At 35.0% G+C, this 26,006-nt stretch overlaps 1 protein-coding gene across 1 annotated transcript in view; it reads left to right on the plus strand.

Annotated features, from left to right (window-relative positions):
* Positions 1 to 5,666: 5,666 nt before the first annotated feature.
* ARAP2 (ArfGAP with RhoGAP domain, ankyrin repeat and PH domain 2) overlaps positions 5,667 to 26,006 on the plus strand; it is a 73,153-nt gene continuing 52,813 nt past the window's right edge. Inside the window, exons 1-6 of the mRNA XM_010292151.1 lie at positions 5,667 to 6,574; positions 13,675 to 13,745; positions 14,586 to 14,665; positions 19,996 to 20,081; positions 20,826 to 21,182; positions 24,411 to 24,480. Coding sequence (XP_010290453.1) covers positions 5,667 to 6,574; positions 13,675 to 13,745; positions 14,586 to 14,665; positions 19,996 to 20,081; positions 20,826 to 21,182; positions 24,411 to 24,480 — 1,572 coding nt within the window. The remainder of the gene's footprint in view (positions 6,575 to 13,674; positions 13,746 to 14,585; positions 14,666 to 19,995; positions 20,082 to 20,825; positions 21,183 to 24,410; positions 24,481 to 26,006) is intronic.

Below are 26,006 nucleotides of genomic sequence, written 5' to 3' on the forward strand. Positions count from 1 at the left end.
TTATCGTTACCGGCGAGTTCAGGGGCGAGGCTGAGTGGTTTGGTACAGGGCATGTCTTAGATGAGCGTCCGATACCGAAGTTGGAATCTGACAAGAAATAGCTCGTAGGCAGGTAGAAAATAAGGCGTGTATTTTTTTTCCTCTCCTCTTTTTTTTTTTTTTAGCTTAAGTTATTTTAACGGTCTGTATGTAAATGTCATACCAAGGAACAGTTCTTTATTACTGTGTATTTATTTACTCTATGAATTGTTTTTGTGAAGTGAGACACAAACAGACTTCTTGTTAGCTGCCAGTATATTTCTCGAAGTTTTATCAGAAAATGCATGAAGTTCATTTTGAGAAAGTCCAAGAGCCGCCAGGATGTCCTAGATAGAAAAGACAAAGTCAATGATACAGCACCCGGTGTTGCCACAGTCACTTGCTAAAGTGTACTCAAGCAATTCCACCTTTAGCTTGCTTATTCATGCCATGCAGTGCCTTACTCCAGAGACTCTGGAAGTTGTCCCACTGGAATTTCTTGCAGTATGCGGTTTGACTCTGAGTTAGTGAAGGTAGCTGAACTTTTCTCTGGAAGAGAAATCTTCGGAAACAAAAAAACCCCAAACAACCCACAACCAACCAACACCCCCCCCCCCAAAAAAAAAAAAAAACCAAAACAAAACCCAAAAAAACAATACACAAAGAAGTGTTTTGACAGAGGATGTGATTAAAGATATTTCGTAATTATTCACTATGTTGAACTACACTTAGTAACTTTCTTGCATTTGGAAGGTGAACAGTTCTATCAGAATTGTTGCAATCAGTTATCTTGCTCTGAGTTGACCCAACAGTTAATTCATGAAGTAACCACTTTAAAAACGTCATTTGAGAGGAGTGGTTTGGGATTTTTGTTTGTTTTTTGGTTTGGTTTTGTTTTGAGCATGCAGTCAGTATGCTGATTGCATTATGTAGATTTTTGGAAAGATCTTTAATGATCTAACAACGTTTTCTGGCTTGTTAATCTTGTCAGTTTGTATGCAGTCAAGTACAATGGGAAGATGAAATTCACTACTGGCAGATTTCATTCTGCTCCATGGTCAGTCTTGTAGCATTTTTTTTTGTTTTGCTTTGAGTTTTTTACTTGTTTATTTGGATCTTAATTTGGTACGTGGTTTAGCAGAAGCTGGGAACAAGCCCGAACTTGCTTGTATTTGTTGAACTGGTTGTTTAAAGTATGATTATCTTGCCATGCAATTCTAAAGGTTTGACGCTTTCTTCAGGCTAATATCTGTAGTTATTTAAAAAAGGGAAAAATGAGTCTCCCTTGAGTGTTTCTGTATTAAGCCATGCCCTACTGTTCACACATTTCTCTATTAAAAGTTGGATGGATTGCTTGCTTCAACATAGATTCGGCTGTCTATCTTCCAGTCAGTGTTGTCTTGAAGACTTTTCAACTTGAAAATCACAGAATGGAAGAATCATAGAATCAACTGATACGGCTTTTCAGAATGTTAGATGCAGGTACTTACCCTCCATGTGAGAAAAGGTCCTTGAAAGTTATGTATGTTTTTCTGTGCTAGAGTTGTCATTTTTCTTTGGTGCTATTTAGCTGTCACTTTTAGTAAAACCAAAAGAACTGTTATTCCACTGTTATGTCACTTATGAGTTGTTGCTACGGCATTTTCCCGTGTTTAGTAACCATGTTGAATGATGACTTTTGTCTTGGTTACTCTATATCAGAGAATATGATAGTACAACAAGAATCAGTTTTATTAAAGCAAGACTAAATCCCCCCCCTTTTTTTTTCTTTTTTGATATTCTATCAAATACTGTAAGAAAATTTTATTTTGCCTTGCTGCTGAGAGAAAAAGTTTTGTTTAACAGGATGTATGAAACCATGTGCACTAATGTTGAAGACTATTGTTTACTTAAAGTTGCTGTAGTGGTACAAATATGGATGTGAAAGTGGATGTATGCATATAAATGTGTATATATATATAATATGTGTGCACTACATTTCTAATGCTGTACAAACATTCTTTTGGGTTTGCTATGACTTATTCAGCAATTAAAGCTATGGAGGAGATTAAATTCTTTTTTAAAGGTAGATATTGTTTGATATTAATTACATTGAAATAAATTAATATATTGGATAAGGTGGTCCTTGAGTTCTGCTTTTCTGGGTACTTCCTGAGCTTAAGCCTTTAGTGAGGATAAAGCATTGTAAGAAATGATTCAGTATTTATCTGCTAGCCTGTGATACAAACATTCACCACTGTGTGTAGATTTGTTTAGCTGTTTGTTACTTTAATGTTTGTCTGAATTGTCAACCAAAACAGGTGTCATTATAGACTTTCACTCAGACCCACAAAATATGTGTGACTGAACTTGCTGATATCTAACTGGCTGTATAGCTAGGCCAGATCTATAGTATGTCTTTATAAATCTTGACGGATGCATTGACAGCTTCTGCTGTAGATTACTACAGAAACAGAAAATGGCTTGGGCTTCAGCTTCTTCGCAGTGCTAGCATTTTGTGGTCAAAATGTCTTTTCAGTGAGCGGTTTCTTCCTTTCTCAGTCTGCTACGTCTTTCATTTATAAAATACACTGCAAAATGTAATGGCTCTTGCAAATTTGGAAGTGAAGTTTGTTCTATGCTAGGTAATCCTCTGCATTGTTTTCATACAGAGATGGGTTAGGATCCAAATAACTGATAATACATGGCTATTTGAGTTCCTGAAGTAACAACACTGGAGGCGTTCCAGAACATGGTGTGGGTGAAGCTACTGCACGTAGAAAAAACAGTATTTAGTCACTGAAAAGAGTGTGTGTTTGTGTGTGTATAAATATACATGTTTATATTAAAAATATATTTATTTATAAATATGTAACTAAAAGCTACTTTCCTAAGTGTCTTTTTTGTTACTGCTGAAGGTGGAGAGATTGAGAGAATGATACTGTCTGAAAATAAACACTAACACCTCAGGGGAAAAAACACTCAAACACTACCATGAACCCCAGAACTGCTGGGGAAGGTGGAAACGGCAGAGATAACCAACTCCAACTTTAAAACACTTAGACTGATATGCTGACATTGTAGGGGTTTTATATACTTGACCATGTGTGGTTTCTTTAGGTTTTTTTTCAGTAATGTGTACCTGTAAAACTACTCTCTGGCACAAACAGTGCCTGCCTGATATTTTTTGCCCATATTAGTAATTTCTGTGCTAATTATTTCTCATTCTGTATTCAGAATATATACTACTCCTTAAAAGCCTATGCATTTTTGTTTGTATTTTCCAGGGTTTAGAGATGGATGGAGGCCATACTGTTGAATTTTATCTTTTATGGCTAGAGGCTTACGTGAAAAGCTTGAGGAAATGCTGATGTCTGAAATTTTTAAAGGAATGATGAAGGTTTAGAGAAGTACACAGGTTGGGAAAGGACAAAGTTAAATCTAAAAGCTGATTGTTAACCAGTTTAGCTCAGTCCAAGGCTTTTTGAATTTAAATGACTTGGGAATCTTTTAGTGAGGGTTAACTCCCTAAAAAACTTCATCTCTCTTGAAAGGTTTATACCTGGTTGGCCTATACAGTTCTCTCTCTAAAAAGTATTAATTATACGAATTTCATATTCAAGATAAGAAGTCACTTCTCAGACTTGTGGACAGTGATCAAAGCTGATAAAAAATATTGCCCCAAAAATGAAGTTAAAGACATTGGCAAGAATCCAAAGACTTATTTTAAATAATGGAACATTTATAATAAGTGTGCTGTGTTGATTTTTACATCTTCCAGAAAAATGTAGGTTTGTTCATCATCTTTTTAGTTCTTATTATGTCACATATATACATAAGGTGTAAGTATAAAGAAGTTTGGTTTTTTCTGTTTAGTGCTTTTTGAAAGTATGGGAATAATATAGATATTTACAAAATTTTGCAAGAAAACACTTCTAATGATTGAGTTATTTAATCATTTATTTCATAATCATAAAAAAGTATAACCACCAATAACGGTGATAACAGTTGTGTTCCATTCAGTACATGATTTTAAATTTATATTTATTTTTATGTGGCTTTGGGGCATGAGGAGGGGCATAAAAATTTATTTATGACTACTCTTCTGAATAATGACTTATTCAAAAGACATTGGTGAAATCTTACAGGAAGAAGTTTTATCCTTTATTGGAGGAATTGATACAGTACAAAAGTAGGCAATCTTTTAAGCTTAAATTCTAGATCATAAGTAGTGCTTTTTTTGTCAGGAAATCTTTTGAAGAATTATATATACCATGGATATATCCTGGGCATATGATTTCTTTCCTTTCTAATTGTTATTTAAGTTCTACTGAAGCTGTTCGTTCTTTTCCAGGCTGCTAAAGGCTAGTACCTGCATGCCAGGACAGCTGCTACAGTCAGCAGGTTTCCCTAAGGCCAAATTTCTCTTTATACAGGGAGGTGAAAAAACCTGTTGACTGCTACGGATCTTTAACCTTCTTTAAAGAGATGTGATTTCGGGCTGTCTCAAACACCTTCAGAATAGTAGCTTCTCTGTCTGCTTTGGACATGATTTTGTAAATCATGAATTTGGATATGGCCCTGAAAGAAAGAAGAACTCAAATAGGTGGAATCTGGAGAACGCCAAGAGCTGAGTTGGAAAATACTGAGGAAAAACTGTAATGTGCACTTGAGATACCAAATGTCCCTAGTGTGGAGGCCAGAACTTGCCTTTGGGGTTATGCCTTTGCTGCTGTTTGTGGCCGAAGGAAAACTGCTTCCTTGACAGAGTTGAAAAACTAGTAGTTACCTGCTTCCTGTTTTCCCTCATGACAGTTCTTTGAAGGGCCTGAGCTGCAAGACGTATTTGGATCACCTCCATAGCTTTCTGACTGTTGTTATTTAAATAATTAGGTCACTTCCTGCCCCCAACATACTCAGAAGTGATTCTACATTTGTAAACTATTTTGTTGGTTATGGTACTTGTTCAGTTGGATTCTCAGTTGAAGAGGGCTTGAACACACAGTTCACATCAAATGCCCTAGCTGGTCATTTTTCCTTTTCCCTGTTGAAGGTGTGTTTCTGTGCTAAAAAGAGTTTAAGGCTCAGAAGATAAGGGAGTAGAAGCCCTACATTGTAGTTAATTGGTGCTAGTGTGGGAATAGGAAAGCTTTGGGTTCCAGCTCTGGTCTGAGATCACTTTTTCTCCTCTTTATATCCAACTAATGTATAATAAGAGTGTGTGTGTGTGTGTAGATAAGTGGCTCATCTCTTAACTGTTCATCTTAACGTTGACTACCAGGATTACATATTTTAAGACTGTGCTGAGTTAAGACTTTGATTTCTCTATTCTCTTTATGCAGGCCAAGATAAAAGGATGGAGAGGTTATGCTGTTTACCCTCCTTGAAATTTTCATATATAAGCAATTTAAAAATATTACTGTACAAATGACAGGGAGCTTTTCAGAATTTTATTCAAGATTAATGTGAATTCAAGTGATTAACATGATTTTTTTTTTTAATGCCCCTTTTCCATAGGTTTGCAGTCTTTAAAAAAAAAAAATCAATTTGAACTGAAAGAACTCGAATAAGTGTCTTGAAGAAACGGATATTCTCCATTGGCTGGCTGACACCAAATTTAGAGAGTTTTGTTTGTCATGAATATACATGCATCCTGACTGTATTTGTACATGACTGTGTGGGGCAGTATTCGGAATGAAGCTGCCATCATGTCATCCACAGGCAATGGCACTGATATTGAAGAATTCTTGGTCAACATTAACTTGGGACAGTATCTTCCTAACTTTAAAGACTATGGATATAACATGGTGACAGATTGCGTGGGAATAAATAACAGTGTGCTTCAGCAAATGGGAGTGTTGCCTACAGGGCACCGCAGAAGGATTCTTAAGCAATTAGACACCACTCTTTCAAAAATGCAAGGAAATTCTCATTTCTGTGAAAATTTAAAATTCAAAGACTTGAAAGGTTTAGAAGAGAAGCAATATTCATCCTCGGATCAGGAGTCTCCAATAAGCAATTCAAGTGTAGATGGGACTAGCTTGATACCTGCAACATTGTCAGAACAACTTCTAAATAAAGCTTACATTGACAAAGAAAGGTTTGAACTTGCAGAGCAAAACTTATCAGAGGCAAATGATGATAGCTCTACAAATCTGGATTTTTCTAGTTTATACCAGAATTCAGACAGTATACTAAAAGCTGTCAATCTAAGTGGAGGTATTAAGGCAAATACTCAGCCCAATCCATCACTGGAAGAAGCTGCTGCATACCAAGCTGATGAGCACTTGGCTGGCTGTTTGGCTGTTCATGATCCTCCTTGTTCGTTTGCTCATTCATGTGAGACAAAATACAATGAAGACAAGCATCTGATGTTTGCAGATGAGGATGATTTAACTGACAGAGCGCCAAATTCTCCATTCTTTAAGTTTAAAGGAGAAATGATAGACAATGACTTATATGATTCTTATACGCAGAACTGCATGAAAGTATTTCCAAGAGCAAGCCGGTCTTTTGTACTAAGGCATCGACCTGTACCAGAAATTCCTGAATCAAGTAAAGTTCAAGCTTTGTCAAGGTAACTGCTGTTTCTTTCTAATGAAGAGTCACTGTCGTTGTAGAAATTACGGTTTGGGGTTTTTCACAGGTTTACTATGTCATTTTTAACGGATTTTTTAAATATGTAATCTAAATACACTGGATCTGATAGAAATGTTGCCAAATTAACTGAAGGAGGATTAAGTTTCAATGCAAGTTAAAAGCGCAAATGAGAGTATAAAGGGAGGTTTTAGAACAGTGTTTCCTTATAACTTCCCAAATCATCTATGTCTACTTATTTTCAAAGAAAAGAATCTTTATTGCCTTAGATATAACTCTTATTAAAAACTATATCAAGCATTTTTTAAACTTAATCTGTATGCTGTTAAAATGGGGAAGAATGGAACTACACAAGTGTTACAAAACCAAGGTTGAAAGTCAACAGGAAAAAGCTGTTGAATCTATTATAAACCAAAACATTGCTAATAATATTAACTAGACCTTATCTGCAGTGTTTCTGATGAAATTCTGATTCATCACAAGAAAATGGTGACAAAATGATGATTTTAAGAGGGCTAAAACATCACCCCTAAGTATAACAATCTTATTTTTATGATGAGACAACAGTTATAGTGAAACACAAGTGTTTGGGTTGTATCTTAGTAACTTTCAAGGTCATACCTTTCGAGAGATACTGTTCTTGGAAAATATAAGTTTATTATTTTATATATGGAACTTATAAGAAAGATCTAGGAAGTTTTACACACCTACGCATCTTAGTGTAGTTTTATGTAAAAAGTGGGGCAAAATTTAGAAAATCTTCATATCTGTTTTGTGCATCGTATGGTGTGGTGACCCTGTAAACAAAGCAGGATGTATCTGCTATGATTGCACACATGGACAAAACAAGATGATTACACGAGAATCTGAAGTCTTAGCCTTAAAGCATATAAAATTTATATATAGATATAAAGATGTAAATTTTTTGTTTTAAATTAGAATAGGTTATTTTGTGGAGGAGGAAATTATGTTATATCGTGGGTCTAAAGCAAGGACTTTCTTCAAGATGGCTCTTAGATTAATTTCTAAACTGGTTGTCCCTTAACTGTTCACTCAGAGAATGAATGCAACCAGTCTGTCATATTAAGTGTTGGCTTTTGCTGGTGTTCTCATAAGAACAAAACCTTAACTTTTAATGATGTTTGTAGTATAAACATATTTTTGAGGCATTCCAGCAGGAAAAAAGATATGGAAAAAGGCAAGAGGAAAAAAAAAGGTAGATGTGGGAGGTTTTCAGAGTTTATGGAATATTTGTAAGGATAGTTCTGTGTAGCACTGCTGAGGATAGTGTTGGATAGAGTCCGATAAAGTTTGTTATGATACATTGAATAGGAGAGTTTGAATTTCTTTCAAAATACTCATGTGATGTGGGCGTGGATTTTTCTTCCTTCAGAATGGTTAAGTTCATAATCTGAATCCGCAGATCAGTGAGTAGCACTTGTTGCCTTGAATAAGCATTAGTTGTTGTAGCTTGTCTTGCAAAAGTATGATGGAATGTAGAACAAAAGGTCTGATGTTAGAACTTAACTCTAGGCCTATCTTAATAAAATTAATAATATTTTTAACATTCGAACAATAGGCACTGAATAGGAACACAATATTACAGGCTGTGTAAATGAAGAATATCACCCCACAGATTAATTTGTGATATTTTTGGTTCTATTAACTATAAGCTTTTACTCATCATGCTGGTTAAAAAGTGAAGAAAAATTCATGCAAAGTCATATGCAAAGTTTTGTTGGTGTAGCCATATCCAAATCATTAGGTTGTACTTTTTTTAGTCAATTTTTTTTTTAACCACTAGCTATGCCTGGAAGGGACATGTCTGAGAATGTTTTGTATTTATCTTGTCTCTTTCATCTGCATATCTCAGCAGTTAGAAACATCAGTAGCGAGTCTATACATGCCCTAAATGCAGAGTTTTCCCAGCATTTATGAGTTTCTTTTAGGTTATTGAAAGAAGTCAGTATTAAATGTTGTAGTACAATTGTTTGACTGAACAGATGAAGAGGCAAAGATTCTTTGCAAAAATTAAGAGATTTTTGTGTGCCTTAGAAGGCACTGATGAAACATTTTTTTTAAATCACCAAAAATTGTGCTTATTGAAACTTAAGTATAAACATCTTCCAGTGAGAAGCAGGTCTACTTTTTGTGGAGTAATTATCCCTTACTTCATGTAATAAAGCTATTCCTGCTGATCTGAAATGGGAATCTCATCCTAAAAGATAACAATAACTAGCTACTGAAAGAGTATTCTTAATGTCTTTTGAGAAACAATCATCCAGCAGAGAGAATATGATATATTTGTAATCTTCCCACCATTGAAGTAAATCCTCCAAATTCAGTGTATTACTGATTGATACGTGACTGGGTCACTAACTTCATTACCCACCATTTTGATTTGTGAGCTCCAGCTTATTTTCTGCATCTTTATGCTCCAGTTATAACAATATGGAAATCCTGAAGGACAAGTAGCAGTCTGTCTGAGGAAGATCAAGGCTAAACCAGAACTTAAATTTCACAGAAACATTCTTGATAATCTTACTGGGTATTTTTTGAGAAGCAAAGTATTAACACAGAGCTTTAAAATGGCAGCTTGCATCATCTTTAACCTCAGGAAAGATCGTGTCTTTCTTACAGAATTGCATAGACAAACATTCTCAACTGCCTTATTGATGGACTCTGGTTTCATCCTTATTACATTGTGTGAAGGTTTTTCCATAGAGGCAGAGAAATCCTGCTAAAATCTTTGGGAAACAACATTTCCTTCTAGTCATTCATGGATATTAATAATTTATTTTTTATGCAAGGAAATGCTTTTCTCATGATCTTCTATGTGCCTTCTGGCACAGCAAGTTCATACAGTGGGTCTCCTTGTGCCCCTTAGCAGTGCTGTGATGATGTCACTTTTCATTACTAATAATGTGCTTGCCTCTGCAATTATATCTGCTTCCGTGTGCCTTACTTGTGCTTCTGATTCTTGCCTGTAACAAAACATGCTGTCAGCTGGTAAGACACCACAGCATTTTAGATGTTGGAAATATTTTTGTTTTCTTTCTTCTTTGAAGTGTATGTGGCATCACTGTAGTACTGAGGGGCCCATAAAAAACCCCCCACATTACAGAAAAGTGACAATTACCCAGTGTTCTTCATAGTGGGGTTATTGTGCGGATTTTAGTAGTGTTTTTGGTTGATCTGTATTGAAGTGATGTGTAGTTATGCTAGATCCTTGTCAGCTAGACTTTTCCTTCTTATCATAACATCATGAGCTCTCTGTCAATACAGATTTAGTAAAGATCACTTTCAAGGTGTTTAAAAGCACTGGAGCTGTTAAGGGGATTGCAAATCTTCTTCTAAAGCTGAAATAATCTGCATCCAAAATGTCCTTATTAGACAGAGTCATCACCCTTTCTGAGACCCTGCATTCTGTATTTAAGTGAGAAGTCTTAAATTTTTAATATGGTTCCCCAGTCATCCAGTCATGTTGTGGAACAGAATAAAGGGTTACACACAGTGGATTGGAAGTTTCATGGTCTCCTTTGATACTCTTCCATACCGACTTGGACTTCTTCCATACCGACATGAGTGAAAACTGAGGCTTTTGTAAGACAAAATAGCAAAAGTAATGCAATGGCTGGAACTAACCATTGATGTGCCTTTAGCGCAAGATTAAAGGTAGTAAGTATAGAGATAGTTTTAGAGGCTTTGGATCATGTCATTTAGCAGTCATTCTTAGGTGAAATAACTACTGTTGTGTTATTCAGAGCAGCAATCTGTTCAAAGAAAAAGCTTAAGCAGATTTATAACATGGTAGACCTGTTTGTTTTACAGAATGCTACACTGCTAAAATTTCAGGCTGATGAACTCCATATACTTTTAGATTTTTTTTATATCCACCAACTTTGTTACTTGTATTGTTCAGTAGTGGAATTGATCTGATTCTTTAATAAGATAAATAAGAAGAAATAGACCAAAAGTAATCCTGGAAAGCATGCTGTGTTTGGGGGAAAATATAAATAAATGAAATAGATAGTAGCGCCTGTTCAGGCCAAGCACCATTTGTTTTCTGCAACTGGCAGATCCTGTGGCTGAAATTTCTTGCTTGGTGCTGATATTCTTTAGACTCCATTTCTTAACATGTAAGTGGTCAAGATTGCTAATGAAGTGTCTGAGCTGGTGTTGCTGTGTCTCTGTACTCCCATGTTCTGTCACACAAAGCATCAACACTAATTTACCATTGCGAGTAGTCTATGAACCCCAAAGCTCTAACACAGCATGCTAGAGTGCTCTGGATGTGTTTACATTGTGGGAGGATTAGGTCTTGAGATAGATAGAAAGGAAAACATGTTTTGAATGAGTTTGGAAACGAAAGCTTCTTTCATTTGAAACACTCAGCAGGTGAATGCTAGTAAAAACTTCAAAGCATTGACTGCTTGCACTGACCTCTCTCCCTCACTTTGACAGGAGTATATTGAATAAAACAGCTCAGCTTAGCCCGGTGCAAAGCTCTTACCTTTCCAGTCTCTCAGCCTTCAGCAAGACCAGTCGCTGCCTCATCACACCCTTTCATCCTGTTTATGCATAAAGAAAGGGTGGTGGGGAAGAGTGTACAGCCTGAGCCACATTCGGTACCTCTTAATATATGAAAATAGTGGGTCTTAATCTCCACAGTTGTAACAAAGCGATAATTTAAATTATTATTATATCTTTGTAAAATTGGTGTACTTTGTGATTGGCAGACTCCTTGCGCAAACCTTCCTTTAAAGAGCAAAATAAAGAAGATCACTAATCTGAAGAGGTATTAAATTTTGGAAACGGTTAAGGAAAGTCATAGGTTGGTGTAGACAGAAGATTTTTTTCAATCTTATTTACCCCGAAAGAAACCTTCAGTATTTTTCTGTCTTTTAATCCAGGTATTCCATTTGTACAATAATGAGCCAACTCGTCTGTTCTATTGAGCATTGATAAATTATTACCATTTATAGCTTGCACTGTATGTTGTTTGTTATACATAATCTTTCAAGCAGATATTCAAAGTAAACTTGTGTCATTTCTTTTATATCTTGAGGTAGTTCTTACTTAACATAAGTTAGAACTTTGTTTTCCAAAGATGACAAAAAGGTTTTATTTTTGGTTGCTGGGAAAAAAGACTGTAGTTTGCGTATTAGCAGTTTTCTTGCCATGTATACATACATGTAGGTACATCATCAAAAAAGAATGCACAAGTCCTGAAAAATATATGAATTTAAAAAATGTGGGTCTTTATAAGCTGATTTGTTATTTTTCATTTCCTGGTGAATTTATCTTTGCTTGTTGCTATTACCATTACCCATTTTTAGATCCATCCACCCTGAAACTAAGACAGTGACTCACTGTTTTACATAAGGAAGAAAACCATAATTTTAAAAGTTCTTTGAGTCAAAGCTGCTTGTCTGTATCTCTAATTTATTTTAATGGTATTAATACACTTAAAAAACCCTAACCTTGCAATAAAAAAATCTGGTCTGTGTTGAAAAAGTTAGGATTTTTTTTTTTTTTAAGCATACCAAGTTTTTTAAGACTAGATTAGTACAAATGCATGAAGTTGGTTCGCTAATGTAGCTTCAAAAGATGTAACTACATCAATTTTAGTAAAATGTATGAAGAAACACAGACTTTTAAAGTATTTGCCATGTATTTTTTGTAATTATAACAGGCCAAACTCACCCTGTGTTTTCTGAAACCAAGATTTTACAAAATATCATTGATATTAATTGATATAACCTGGATAAAATTTGAAATGTCAAGTAACTTTGTAAGGTGCAGCTTCTGTCTTGAATTTAATCTAATAATTTGTTTGGGGCAGATTTAGGCCTGGGTTAAAAATTATATTAAAATGTAGTTCATAAATATATGCCTTCTGTCATAGAGAAACATCAGCCTGTAATATGGAGTAAGTCAACTTGGACTTTGTGGGACAGTATTTCTAAAATTTTGAATATAACTAATCTTAAAAGAATAAAATTTCTCAATATGTCAAGTTGGGAAACAAAAATTAGAAATATTCATAGTTTTACTAAAACATAGTTATCTTTGGCTTTGAAAGATGGAGGACCTGCAAATTGTTACAGAATTTTCAAGGATCTTGTGTGATATTTATCCGTCACTGAATACTTTATAAGGATGCTTGAGGATCTGTATCACTGTTATTTCAAACAAAGAAAATGAAATTAAGAGGAAAAAATACTAATTATTCATCTTAAAAGGGGAAATCAGAGCTTGGCTGAGAACAGCCTAGAGTACTGAAGATGGGTTAGAAATGTACTTATTCAGGCATATTTGTTCCTGTGTTGTTATTCTAAAGCTGCTGTCTCAGCCTGAAATCTCAATAATAATAATTAAAAAAATGTGATCTTTAGCAGCATGATGAGTGCCTCTATACACGAAATTGATGAAATACTTAGGAGCCAGCACAACACTAATAATAAAATAATATTTCTCTTGTGTATGGGTATACATTCTTATCTGTCTACAAAATGTGCAGTGGTAGTCACAGGCAGTTGCAATGCAACACAGTTTGTCTCAGGTTGAAAACTTTCTGAGAAAAAAATTCACCTTAGGAAATTAAAACTTTACAGCAATTTTTTTCAGTGGTGAGAGTGCATTTTGTCTGGATTCCTATGCTCAGGCTCCCTTTGAGCTTAATGTTAAATTAGTCTTTCATAGGACATCCTTCTTTAAATATAGTCATTGGTAATCAGTGTTAGGGAGAAGAGGAGGTGAAGGATGGGGGAAGAGTGAGGGATTTCCATTCTTCCCAGAAATCTAAATGTATCATAATGTCAATTCAAAACAAACAAACAAAAAAAACCCAACCACCCAAACTCAAGATGTGTGCTAAGATCACAGAAGTATTCAGTGTCATAAAGGGAGGAAAACATATTGTTGTGTGACTTTTAAATCAGAAATTTTCCCAAGACTTCAAATTGATGATTTTTATATTTGTATATAATTGTAATAGTTTAATTGCATAAGATGTTTTTGTTCCATTTCTAGGAAATTTCACTTAATGTTTTCATTTTGTGCTTTGTTTTGTTCAAGTTCCTTTCAGAAAAGAAGAAATGTGGATCTTGTAAATATTTCTTGCACTGGGAGGCAAATTTCACAAAACAGTGAGTTCAGCACGCTGATACTTACAGCTTGAATATTGAGAAAAAAGAAACCTCAGACCAGAAGTTGTCTGAAATGAGTATTGACTTGCTTATTTTAAGAAATATTGGGCATCTGGAAGGTCTGGAAAAAGTGATGTATGTAATAGCAGGGCACTTAACCACTTCTGCATTTTTACTTAGTTTTTGTTTATGAACTAATAAAATGAAAATTAGAAAATCCAATGTTTAAACCTAACTTATTTTAATATACTTTTTTAGATTACAGTATTTTGTGTTTCTAAGATTAGATTCAGATTTTTTTAAACAGAGTTAGTTTTTTCTGGAACAATATAAGGAGTGTATTTCTGTCTAGTGCTGCTTAATTTGTTTGTTAGTGCTCATGGCTCTGGGAAATAACAGGAAATTAATTGTATTAAATAGTTTACTGGAAGAGCTTAGAAGTCTTGTGCAGTCAGTTGTAAATAAAAGTTCTTTCATATTGTGGAGGTATGTCTTGTTTGAAGTTATGCATGTTAATTTCAAGCAAGTACTTGGTGACAAAATGAGGGTTGAGCACAAATGAGTTTTTGTGTGTTGGTTGGTTGGTGTTGGTTTGTTTTTTTTTTTAAGTCAGAATAAAGGACACTTTGGAGCTATTGCTCCTAAGAGTATGCAAGAAAAGTTGTGGGTTTTTTTTAGTGTCAGGGTTCAGTTAGAAATGGGAAATTGTTCTTGTTCTTCAATTTTTTTTTTCTGAGAAGAACAGAGAAATCACAAGCAGAAAAATCTGTGTCCCCTGTTGATATTTATTAGTACTTTAGTAGAGCATTGCACTGTATGACTCTATTTTTTTGCTTTAAGAAACTTTGCCAGAAGAAAAGCCACCCATCATCTCTCCATATGGGGAAACCTTTATTTGTGACAACCCTAAAGATGCTGAAGTAAGTTGAGAAGTCTGAATATAAATGGTCTACCTTCACTTTAATCTTCATGCTATGTATTTTATATTGCCCTTAATTCTTTTTTCCTTTGCTTTTTCAGTTTCCAGTACCTTTTCTGTCTCTTTAGGTAGATGCAAAAGATTTATAGTGTATTTGTGGACTAGTGACTTTTCTTCATCTTGAGATACATTTTGTCCTGTTCAATAGTAATAGGAAGCTGTAGTGTGTGCTGGTTGGGTTTTCCTTGTTTTTGTTGTTGTGTTTGTTTTTTTTTTTTTTAAACAACATAGGACAGATAATGAGTTTTTTTAATGCCCAGAGCTGCCATATCAATGCAAAAGAGTCAGTTACAGGCAACTGCAGACTACCTTGATGCCTGCCTTTTACCCTCTTGTGTAAAGTGCTATATTGTAATACTTTGTGCCTAAGTGAGGTTAAGTGGTGGATAACCATTAGAATTGACTACTAAAGGTAAAAGTGGCTTTTGTCTCTTTTAATAATTGCAGATCAAGACTGAGCATCTCTACACAGGCTTGTGTATATCCTGTGAAAGCAGCTTACATGTTAGCTTAGATGATCTAATGGTCGCTTTTGCCATACCCAGTTTTAATTTCTGTATGTGAAAGTTCTCAGGACTTCTGATATTTTTCATGCATCCCTTAAACTTGCTGTATACCCAGAAAGTCACTATTGTTGTAGGATTCTCTGAAGTTAACATTTTTGCTGAGGTCGGTAATTGATGGTGTGAATGCCATAGATGGCATGTGGGCAGACTTCTGAATCATGTGGAGATCTGGGAGGTAAATCAGCTTAGTGATGCAAAATTAGCTTGGTGAGGTATCCGCCAAATCCAGCTCCTCCTCCTGTCTCAGCAGGATGCAGACCAGAAATTGTTGATTCTGTGATTGCTTATACTTATCCATCCGATCTCAAGTCACAGAGTTAGAGAAAACAGTAAATTACTCTTAGTTTCTGTCCTGCTCTTCACTCTAATGTTTCACTTTTTAAACTATTGTAAACTGTTGCCTAAAATGAAAGCTACTCAAATGGATGCCTAGGATTTTTCTTTTTCCCCAATTTTAATTTGTTAAGAATTGGTCAGTGAAAATAAATGGTTCAAATTTCATCTTCTAATGGGAGTGGTTTTGAGCATAAGAATGATCTCTGGTTTTGGTCTGTACTTTCTTGTCTTTGGAAATATGTTGTGCTTTTTTTCTGTTGTTGACTTTTTAAGCAGGTACACATAAATTCATATCTTGTTTCTTCTTCTAGTTCTTGTTATCTGCACAGAAAAGTGACTTTCAAGCTTTCGTTTTCTGTCTTTGTGTACAATGTCTTGTCTGTGCCAGTTACTGTTGTCTGTGCCAAAGTTGTTAAAAATTCAAAATTTAATTTCTTTGTAATTAGTTCAATGTCATAAGCAAGTTTTCTAGAAAAAATTTCTGAGCTTTCTTGTTATTTAACATCATTCTGTACATTTCATTGAAATAGTTGATTATAAAAAAGCATACCCAGGAAGGTTGTCAGCCATCTTTCTTATCTTGAAGGCGATAGATACAAAAATACCATGCTGTTAAACTGAATTAATTGATTGAAATAAAATTGCTCTTTCTGCTGGCTTTAGAATCATGATTAATGCAGTATATTATAACATACTTTCCCTGATCTGAAGATTTGTATTTTAATTATCACTTTCATGTAAATGAACAGTTTTTGAGTTACATTTATCACATGACTGTTGGAAACTTCATAGTTAGCTTTAGTTTGATTAAAACTTAATTGCAGACAAAGATCATGAAGAAGAACCATAATACAAAGGTCCTGAGATACATTTCGCTTTCAAATTTTTTTCAGTAGGCATCAAGTATCCTAGGAACAAAGACAACAGTTTAGATAACACTGTAAAGTAGCTGAGATTTTTAGGGCTTGTAACTGCTGCTTCATTTTAAAAGATAACCTCACATCAGAATATAGTTTGTCTATATACAAGAACACGTAGCAAATTGTTATACTGACTGACAGAAGTTTGTTCAAAGGACTTTTAAGTTGGTCATTACCCTTCTTCCTGTTTCATTGGTGTAAAGATGAAAAGACTTCTATAGGGAGTGTCTGTAGAAATAAGTAATGAGTCACTACAGACTGAGACTGCAGGTAAGTAAGCATAAGAGAGCAGGGAATTGAGGTTATAAAGAATATATGCCTTTGACTTGGGTCAGGAAGGAAGACGACTAGAAGCAGAAACCTCTAAAGGGCAACCTGAAGAATGAACTTTTTTTTTTTATATTGATTGAAAAATAACAAATAAAATCCAAATATTTTAGAGCTGATTTATTGTTGTGTCCAACTGAAGAGTCAAGTATATTAGAATTCCTTCACAGAAAAACTGAATTCTAATGAGTTCAGGCCTCTAGAGTGAAGTATTTGCTTTTTTTTTTTTTTCTGTAGACTGTCAGACTAAATTAAACATGCATATTGAGTTCAGTAAACTATGTGAGCTCCTAAGCATTGTGATACTGTGGAATGCTGGCCAGATTGCAGATTTTACCAATTTAAATTAAGCACCCTTAATATTTTAAAAGGAATTTATCTTTATGGACCTGTGATAAAATTGTATTGCCAAACCATGATTCAAGAATCAATCTGAGGAGAATTTTTGAGACTAAGGTAGTACCTCTTAAAGAAGATGCCTGTCCTGAATGGCATTGAGTCTTTGTTTAACGTAGCCTCAATCCCAATACTCTTCATCCAGTCTGTGTTCTAGCACTTGGGTTTCCCGACTTGCTGTTGTGATCAGCAAGACTACCTGTTAGAAAAAGCTAAAACTAAAAATGTATCTGAATTACTTCCTGATTGATGGTAAAGGATTTTTATACAGGGCTGCAAGTAGGTTAGTTCCATCTGTCTGGGATCCAGAAGCCAGACTTCTTCCTTAAGGGTAGCTTCTTCCTATGCATAAGAACAGGACATATTTAGAGACTGTTTCTGTGTAATATATATACACCTATCTTATAAGAAATAATTCTCTCTATAAAGGTGTCTGTAGGAGAAAATGCTGCTGCTAACTACCTTTGTATAATACTTCAGAGATTTGTGGGAAATGGGAGTTTTGTCTCATCTTAAGTCTGAGCATCTTGTAGAGTAATTCTGTAAACAATACATTGGAAATGCTTGGGATTTAATTTGGGTGAAATATATGTTTTTGTGAGCATATAGAACTCACTGTCCCCACAACCTCTCTCCGTTTGTGGACTTGTACATTTTAAAATCTACTAACAATAGAAATGCATTTCTTGGTTATTGCTTGGAAGTTCTCAGGCTCCCTGAATTCACTTCCCAAGTGCTGAAGATTGTGGAGTGGGCACAAGCAGTATGTAAAACTGATACAATAATGGTTCATGAGAGGGAGGAAGAGGTACTACCACATAACTTCACTGGGTATAGCACATGAAGGTAAAGATACTGACCACTTTTACTCTGAAGATGCTTCCTGGGTGATATTAGCCTCTTCACTATTGTGTAGAAGTGGGACACTGCCATTTCCCTCGTTTTGTGTGATTCCAGTCAACCCAAGCATTTGATAAGCAGTTACTTTTCAGTTTTCTGTTTTATCTTGTTTGCAAGGTGTGTGTATGTTTTGTTTTTAAATTTTTTTTGCCTAATCCTTGGTGCTACAACATAGTTAATAGTGTGGTGTGGGAGTTGTTGGTTTTTTTGTGTTGTTTTTTTTATAATGGATCTGGCTGGCCGAGGAAGGCAGACTGTTCACCTAGACTTAATGCTATCAGCACACTGATTTCAGCAATTTTTGCTGCAGTGTACACATACTCAGCTTTGGGCTATGTGCTTATTTTTTTCGGCTTGTGTTGTGGTTTAACCTGGCAGGCAGCTAAACACTACCTAGCTGTTTGCTCATTCCCCACTCCCCGGTGGGATGGGGGAGATAACCAGGAAAAAAAAAAAAGTTAAACTTGTGGGTTGACTTAAAGACAGTTTAATAGAACAGAAAAGGAAGGGGGGCGGGGGGGAGATAAAAGGATGTACAAAACAAGTGAGGCAGAATGCAATTCCTCACCACTTGCTGGCTGATGCCCCGTTAGTTCCTGAGTTGCAGTGCCTCCCCGGCCAACTCCCCCGGTTTATATGCAGAGCATGATGTCATATGGTATGGAATATCCCTTTGGCAAGCCTGGGTCAGCTGTCCTGGCTGTGTCCCTTCCCAGCTTCTCATGTACCCCCAGCCTTCTCGCTGGCAGGCCAGCATGAGAAGCTGGGCTGTCCTTGACTGCTCAGCAACAACTGAAAAAAGCAGTATGTTATCAACGTTATTCTCATCCCGAATCCAAAACACAGCACCATACCAGCTACTAGGAAGAAAATTAACTCTACCCCAGCCAAAACCAGGACAGCTTGCCTTTTCATGTTGCAGAGGTACAACACTCAAGTACAAGATGAGGTACTGCTGCTCAGAAAACCAATGGCAACTGTTGTGAAAGTCACTGTTTTTTCTGCCACCCTTCAGCTTCATGATATACACGTCAAAGCTTAAATGAGTAGATTAAAATGCTTCCATCAAAAAGCATGAAGATATTAATTTTAATTTAGTTTTGGGTTTTTTTTTTTAAGTAAGAAAGATGAGTATTGAGAAGCTTAGTAATGCAATATGATTGTCAGATCAAATTTAGGAAGTGTGAAATGTAAAATTCTTGAACAGTGTTAACCTTGACATTTTGTGCCCTGTAAGCAGTTTGTGATGAAGATTTCTAAACAAACTTTAATAAATGTGCCTTCTAGGAAGAAGAGCTTGACAAGAAAATGTGAGATATATTCAATAATGCCGAGTTCAGTGTTACTGTAGGAATTTGAATTTACCATGATTTTATCTTTATTGTATAGTGAAGGCTGTACATTTAACTCATAGAAGAAGTATTGATATGAAAGATAGGCCAGCAGTGGCAAATCATAAACGGTATACTTAACCTGCATGCAACACGTGGGTCTTCAACTTAGAAAATTTCAGGGTAGAAATAATGTTCAGTTGTGCCTCAAGAAAAATAGAAGCACTGATATTTCTATGCACTGAATTTCTTTATCTAATTTGTTTGTGTCAGGTATTTTGGACTATCCTCAAATATTTTATCTGAGTATTATTTAAAATGGAAATATTGAAAATAACATTTCTTAGAATACTTTTAAAAACATAATCTTTCAAATGTGGCGAAGAATGGCTTTGCTAGTTAGGCTGTTGTTTTTGTGTGGTTTATGTCCACAGTAATTTCAACATCACTTACTACTTCAGTACAAATGTTGGTTACAATGTATTTCTTTTCTAGGAGCTCCATCGAAATGAATTCCTGGCTTGTGGAAATAAATTGGATCTAGGAAAGAATGAAGAGTATTCTTCTTACAAGAATCTATGGTATTAAATAAGAGTTATAGAGAAATACAAAATGTAAAGAAGAAAGAGTTATTTACTGATATCACAAGTAGATCTCTGCCTCTGAAGGCACAACCATGACTGTGTGTGTTTATTTTTTCCTCCTATTTGAGCCTTTGCGCTATGCTATAGGAGGCAAAGTTTGACTCAGTGGCTGTCCTGAGACTGTCTAACCCAGGTTTCAGAATCTTTTGTGGGTTTGGAAGATGTCCCTCTTTTCCTCACTCAGAACAAGGAAGACACAAGTTTTATTTTTCTAGATCTCCTATTTAACCATGTCTGAGTACACTCATACTCTGCTGCCTCATTAGGGAAAAACAAAACAAAACAAAAACCAAACACAGAACTAAAAACCATTCTCTACTCCCCTCATGAGGGAGTGGCCAGTGGCTTGATGAAATGGGAGCTAATGTGCTCCTTAAGTCTCCAGTCTGTACTTGGCTTCTATTGAGGTGGGAGAGGGAAGACAGAGGTGATGCTACAAGTCCTGCAAAGTATTAAATTCAGTGAAGCTAGTTTTTAGAGGAAGGCAAATTCATTTTACATTTCCGTTCAGACTTCTAAAGGAACCAGCAAGTGTTACCTTGCTACCAGTCCTGTTGAGTGGAGAAAGTAGGATTCAGTATGGTCATAGTTACAAGACACATTTTGATAATCACAGACATGTTAAACAATATATAAACATATTTATAATATGTCTTACCAAAATGCACTTTTCCTTTCTAGTTCCTTTAATAATCAGGAAGAGAAGACAAATGAATTTGCAAAAAATGAATCCCTGTCTCAGGAAAACAAATCATCAGCACCAGAAGAATCTGAAAGTGAATCTGTGTATTCTATTGTGGAACAATGTTCTTTGCCTTTAAAGAAAAAGAAAAATAAAACCAAAACACACTCAGCATCTTGTAGTAAGATACAAAGTGGAGATTCAGATCACTTGGTCAGTGAACAAGTGCATTTTTGGCAATCTGATGGGGATCAAAGTTCAACTGGAAATGAATCAATAACACCGTATGCTTGTTTTTATGGACCATCAGTAAAGAAGGTTAAAGCAGGATGGCTGGATAAATTATCGCCTCAAGGGTATGGTATTTAGAGTGATTACTGTATAATTGTTAAGATGTATGCCTGCATGAGAGATGTTAAGTCTGTATTTGGTCACTGCTTGCTATTTGTGGTGGGAAAGGGAACTGTTTTTGTTGCGAGAGCATAGGGCTCTTCTAAATTCTTAAGTTTTTAATGACATGACCTATTCTGAAGTTTATTTAGGAGGTGCACTCAGGAAAAATATTTTTATTAAAAATGTCATTCACCACTCATGAAATGTAGCAGAAAAATACAGAATTAATTTTTACCAATATTTCCAATTTGTACATTTTTGCTGATATTCTGTGGGCCACAAAGTAAGTGAAAACAAATTCTGATTCTGAAATACGTCTTTACCAATTTGGCCATGGATGTATAAATTAATAATTAGTGTGACTGGAGATCCTGTTGGTTTCAGAATTGTGCATAAAAAAGTTGAGCTTTGAGTTTAGAAATGCATCTAGGATGACTTATCTCTGAGTTTAATTTATTGATGTGCCTAAAGTTTCATGGGAGGACTCTGAGCCCAAGTCTTCCTTTAAGATTTCAAAAAAATAAAGAGGAGAGAGGAGCAAAATAGAAAGAGAACAGACTCGTTACCTACTTTGTAGGTTAAAAAAAAAAATCTTATGTTTAATTTCTAATATTTTTGAAAGTTTTTAAATTGTTTTAACCTACTTTAAATTCCAGCTCCTCTTAGATTGCTTTACACTAAAGAGCAATCTATTCTCAGATCTCCTTTTTTTGTGTTCCTTTTTAAGAGTTCTGATTTAGTAAGTTTTCATTTCTTTGATTTTTGTCTTTTTTTGTGTTGATGCAGTGATATATTGTTGAAGCTGAATAATAAGAAGGAATAAACCTGGATTAATAAACCTATTCCACCATGGAATTTCAATCTGCTCAAATGGTTGTTTGTTTGTTTTTTTAATTGTTTCAGAAATTTCATGCACATTTATGGATTGTCATTGTTGACTTTTGCTAAAGAATCGAAGATTTATTTCACTTACAGGACTTTTTTTTTGTTTGTTTTTTAAAGAACACATTTTGGCAGTTAGTATCATAGAATCATTAAGGTTGGAAAAGACCTTCAAGACCATCAAGTCCAACCATCAACCCAACACCACCATGCCCACTAAACCATGTCCTGAAGTACCACATCAACACGTTTTTTGAATACTTCTAGTGATGGTGACTCTACCACTTCCCTGGGCAGCCTGTTCCAATGTTTACCGCTCTCTCAGTAAAGAAATTTGTCCTAATATCTAGTCTAAACCTCCCCTGGCACAACTTGAGGCCATTTCTTCTTTTTCTATTGCTAGCTATTTCGGAGAAGAGACCAACACTCACCTCACCACAACCTCCTTTCAAGGATTTGTAGAGAGCAATAAGGTCTCCCCTCAGCCTCCTCTTCTCCAGTCAGATAGTAGAATGATAAAAAGTGTGGTTCTTGATTCCAGTTGACTCATCTTGTGCTATTTAAAGGAGTAGAGCTGCGAACAAAGTGTGAAGGCTATAAGTACAGTACTGTATGAGAATATATTATTTGAAAAAGATGAGTTAAGCACAAAATCAGTACTGGTTAGGACTAGGTAGAACAGTTGCAGGGTCATTAGCCTTGAGCCAGTGGTAGTCCTTGGCTAAATTTCAAGGACTTTTTCTTAAGCATGGTTTAATGAATACTACATTTTTTGGTTCTCTTTCTTTCAGTGCCATTTCTCAAATATCTGCAGACTTAAAGAAACCAATGAAAGGGAAAAAAACCCCAACAATTTTTTTTTTTATCCGTTAAAGCACTGTCATATTTTATTTCAGTCCCCGCCAACTGAATGTTTCTTTCCGTTCTAACCCACTCTCCCTTTTTTTTTTTTTTTTAGAGCTCCCATTTACTCCCATTTTGGCACTTTGTGTCTCCTCAGGGGAATGAATATACTGTTTTCTTAAAAATATATAATATATATGTAATAAATATTTATATAATATCTATAATAAATATATATACCATTTCCTTAAATTGCTATAAATAATGCAGTTAAAGTACAGCTTCACTTTTTAGTTAACTCACTACAAATTGTAAAGTCATTCAGCTTATTCACACTGTATGTGGTACTTAGGTTCACTTTTTCTTCCCTGCATCATCTTGAAGTTTATTGACATTTTAATGGAAAATAGATTTTTACATTGGCCTTTCCAGGTTATGAAAAATGATGATTTATTATAGTCATATAATAAAAGTTAATTAAGCCAGAGCTGCTATTTGATTAAAGTTTTGATAAACTATCACAGTCTACTAATCCTAAAGCAGAGCACTCATTTAGCAGGAAAGGAAATAATGTTTGGAAAAAAGATGTTAGAGCGGGGTCTTGTTCTTGGTTAATTAACTTGTTTAATAGATTTTAATATTTAAACTTTTATAGATGATAACTAGTACATTGTCAACATTTTTAATGAGAATAACTGACTAGTTCAAGTTCATATAAAAATATTTTTTTTAAGAGGTCCTTATAGAGCATGAGTTAATGGCAAACTGAAATAATCAAATGAGCTTCTCATTAATGTTGTCCAATTGATAACAGAGATTGAAGATTAAATTTTATGTTGTACTTGGGTGATTTGGTGTGACCGCTATTTATTCACTGGCCAGGGAAGAGAGTGTTCAGGTGATGTTGATGACTGGAGATACCATAGCCTGTAAACAGAGGTGTCCTTCTCATAAACACGGCAATGAGATGGTCATTTTACGTTCTCAGCTTTCATTTTTGGAAAGTATCTTACAGAGCTTGTAACACTTAACGTATATTCTGTGTTCAGAGTATTCCTTTACCTCCAATAAAAATAGTCAGTTCTCATCCTTGTTAGTTGCAAGCAAAATTACATTATTGAAAGTTCTTTTTCCTTTGTCACTGCAGATGTGATATAGAGCATATTAGGAGGAAATAGAGAGAAAGGAAACCGAATTCATTAAAAACATGAAGACACTGATTTATAAAAAGTCCAGTCATACTGCACTTCTTGTTTCCAGATATTTTTAGTCTATTTGAAATCAGCACTCTCCTTTTGAAAAGACATGATAGAGATAAGATTTATTTCAGTTTGCAAAGTGTTTAGGCCCAAACACAGGAAGCTAAACATTATTTGACCTTTCTATAATTTGTTGCTTGAGATAGTCTTAAAAGCAGCTTTTAACTTGTGTTTGTAATTTTAACTGTATTAATTTTTGTTTCACAGCAAATGTGTGTTTCAGAAGCGCTGGGTTAAGTTTGATGGAGACAGCATTTCTTATTACAATAATGAAAAGGTAAGTGACATGTTTTGCTCATGTTTGAGATAAAATACATCTGTGTAATACATATATTACCATGAAGAAATTCAGGAATAATTACAAATTAGTATTTATCTTAAATTAATTTTCAGTTGCAAAATACTAGGATGAGACATTATTAAATATTTTAAGGGGCATATTGTTCATCTTCTTGTTTTCTAGAAGGGCTTGTATTCCTGACCTTTTCAGGTAGATAGCATTAGAAATTCTTACTTTATTGAAAGAGTGACACTGCTGCATTCTGCAAAACAGAACAGGATCATGAAAAACACATTTAAGAGATCCAGTGTTATTTTGGTGGTGGTTGCAAAATGTCTTATCATGGGAATGCAGCATGTTGGAGATTGAGAGAGAAATTAAATGTGACTTCCAGACCTTTTAAAAACACAGAACCCCATACACTTGTTTACTCTTTAATTAAAAATGTCTCTTTCCTGTTTTTGTTCTGGGAGTAATCACACATCATTGGACTAGGTTACGTTTGAATGGGTCTTTTTAAAATCAACATAGTACTGTGATGCCAGTGACTGTTCGTTGTTTCTGTACCTAAGGACTGAATCTTGCTGAAACCTTTGGAATATCATTAGTTGCTTTAAGTAGTTTACTTGTCATATATGATGCAAAAATGGATTTGTGAACCATGATTTTCAACAAAATGTGTATTTCTTTTGTGAAATTGAGATTTACAAAAGAGTTATTTGACCTTTTTATACTACTTTTCACAATAGAAACTACATCGTTTGGTTGGTTTTTGTGACCTGTCTTTTAATGTGGCTCTTTTTTTGAAGGATTTTTTTTTTCCTTTTTGTTTAATACGCTTTAGACCACTAAAAAATTCTTATTCTTTTGCGCTGTGATTAATTAATTTCTTCTCTTAGAAAAAATCAAGAACTTCTTAAACTCAAAAGTGATAGATGATTGTATAGTATGCATATTTGGTGGAATGAGGTTATATGCATGTTTTATTTGAAATGCTGGAAAGCATTTTCTATTGAAGATGCTTTTTTGTTTAATATGTTCCATACTAAATTAGGAACAAAATACAATTTCAGGTAAAAGTTCCCAAGCGGTATGCTGGATGGTGGTAATCAACAAAAGTCCTGTAGATCCTTTATAATATGCACGCTCTTAGCCCTATTTTAGCAGATTATGAGGGCGGGTAAAACTGAAGTAGGAAAAGACTGTTTAATTTCTCTGGCCCCTCAGGAAATAAGAACAAGCTCAAAAAATTATTTACATTGGTCTTTATGCCTACTGATTAGGAACATGAAACAATCTGTTTGTACTTGCTTATTTTGCTTCACTCACAGTAGAAGACATGATTTTGTAGATGAAGGGAACAATAGAATAACATTTGGATTGCAGTGACAAAAAATGTTACCCCTTTGTGGTATTCATCCCAGGGCTTCAGAGGAGCAGAAAAGCAGGGTTAGTCATTAAGAAAGACTTGAAAAATACAGCATTGGGATTTGCTTAACACTGTCTGTAGCATAATTAGGGAA

Source organism: Phaethon lepturus, unplaced genomic scaffold (assembly GCF_000687285.1).
Source record: "Phaethon lepturus isolate BGI_N335 unplaced genomic scaffold, ASM68728v1 scaffold6868, whole genome shotgun sequence".
NCBI classification, from domain to species: Eukaryota; Metazoa; Chordata; class Aves; order Phaethontiformes; family Phaethontidae; genus Phaethon; species Phaethon lepturus.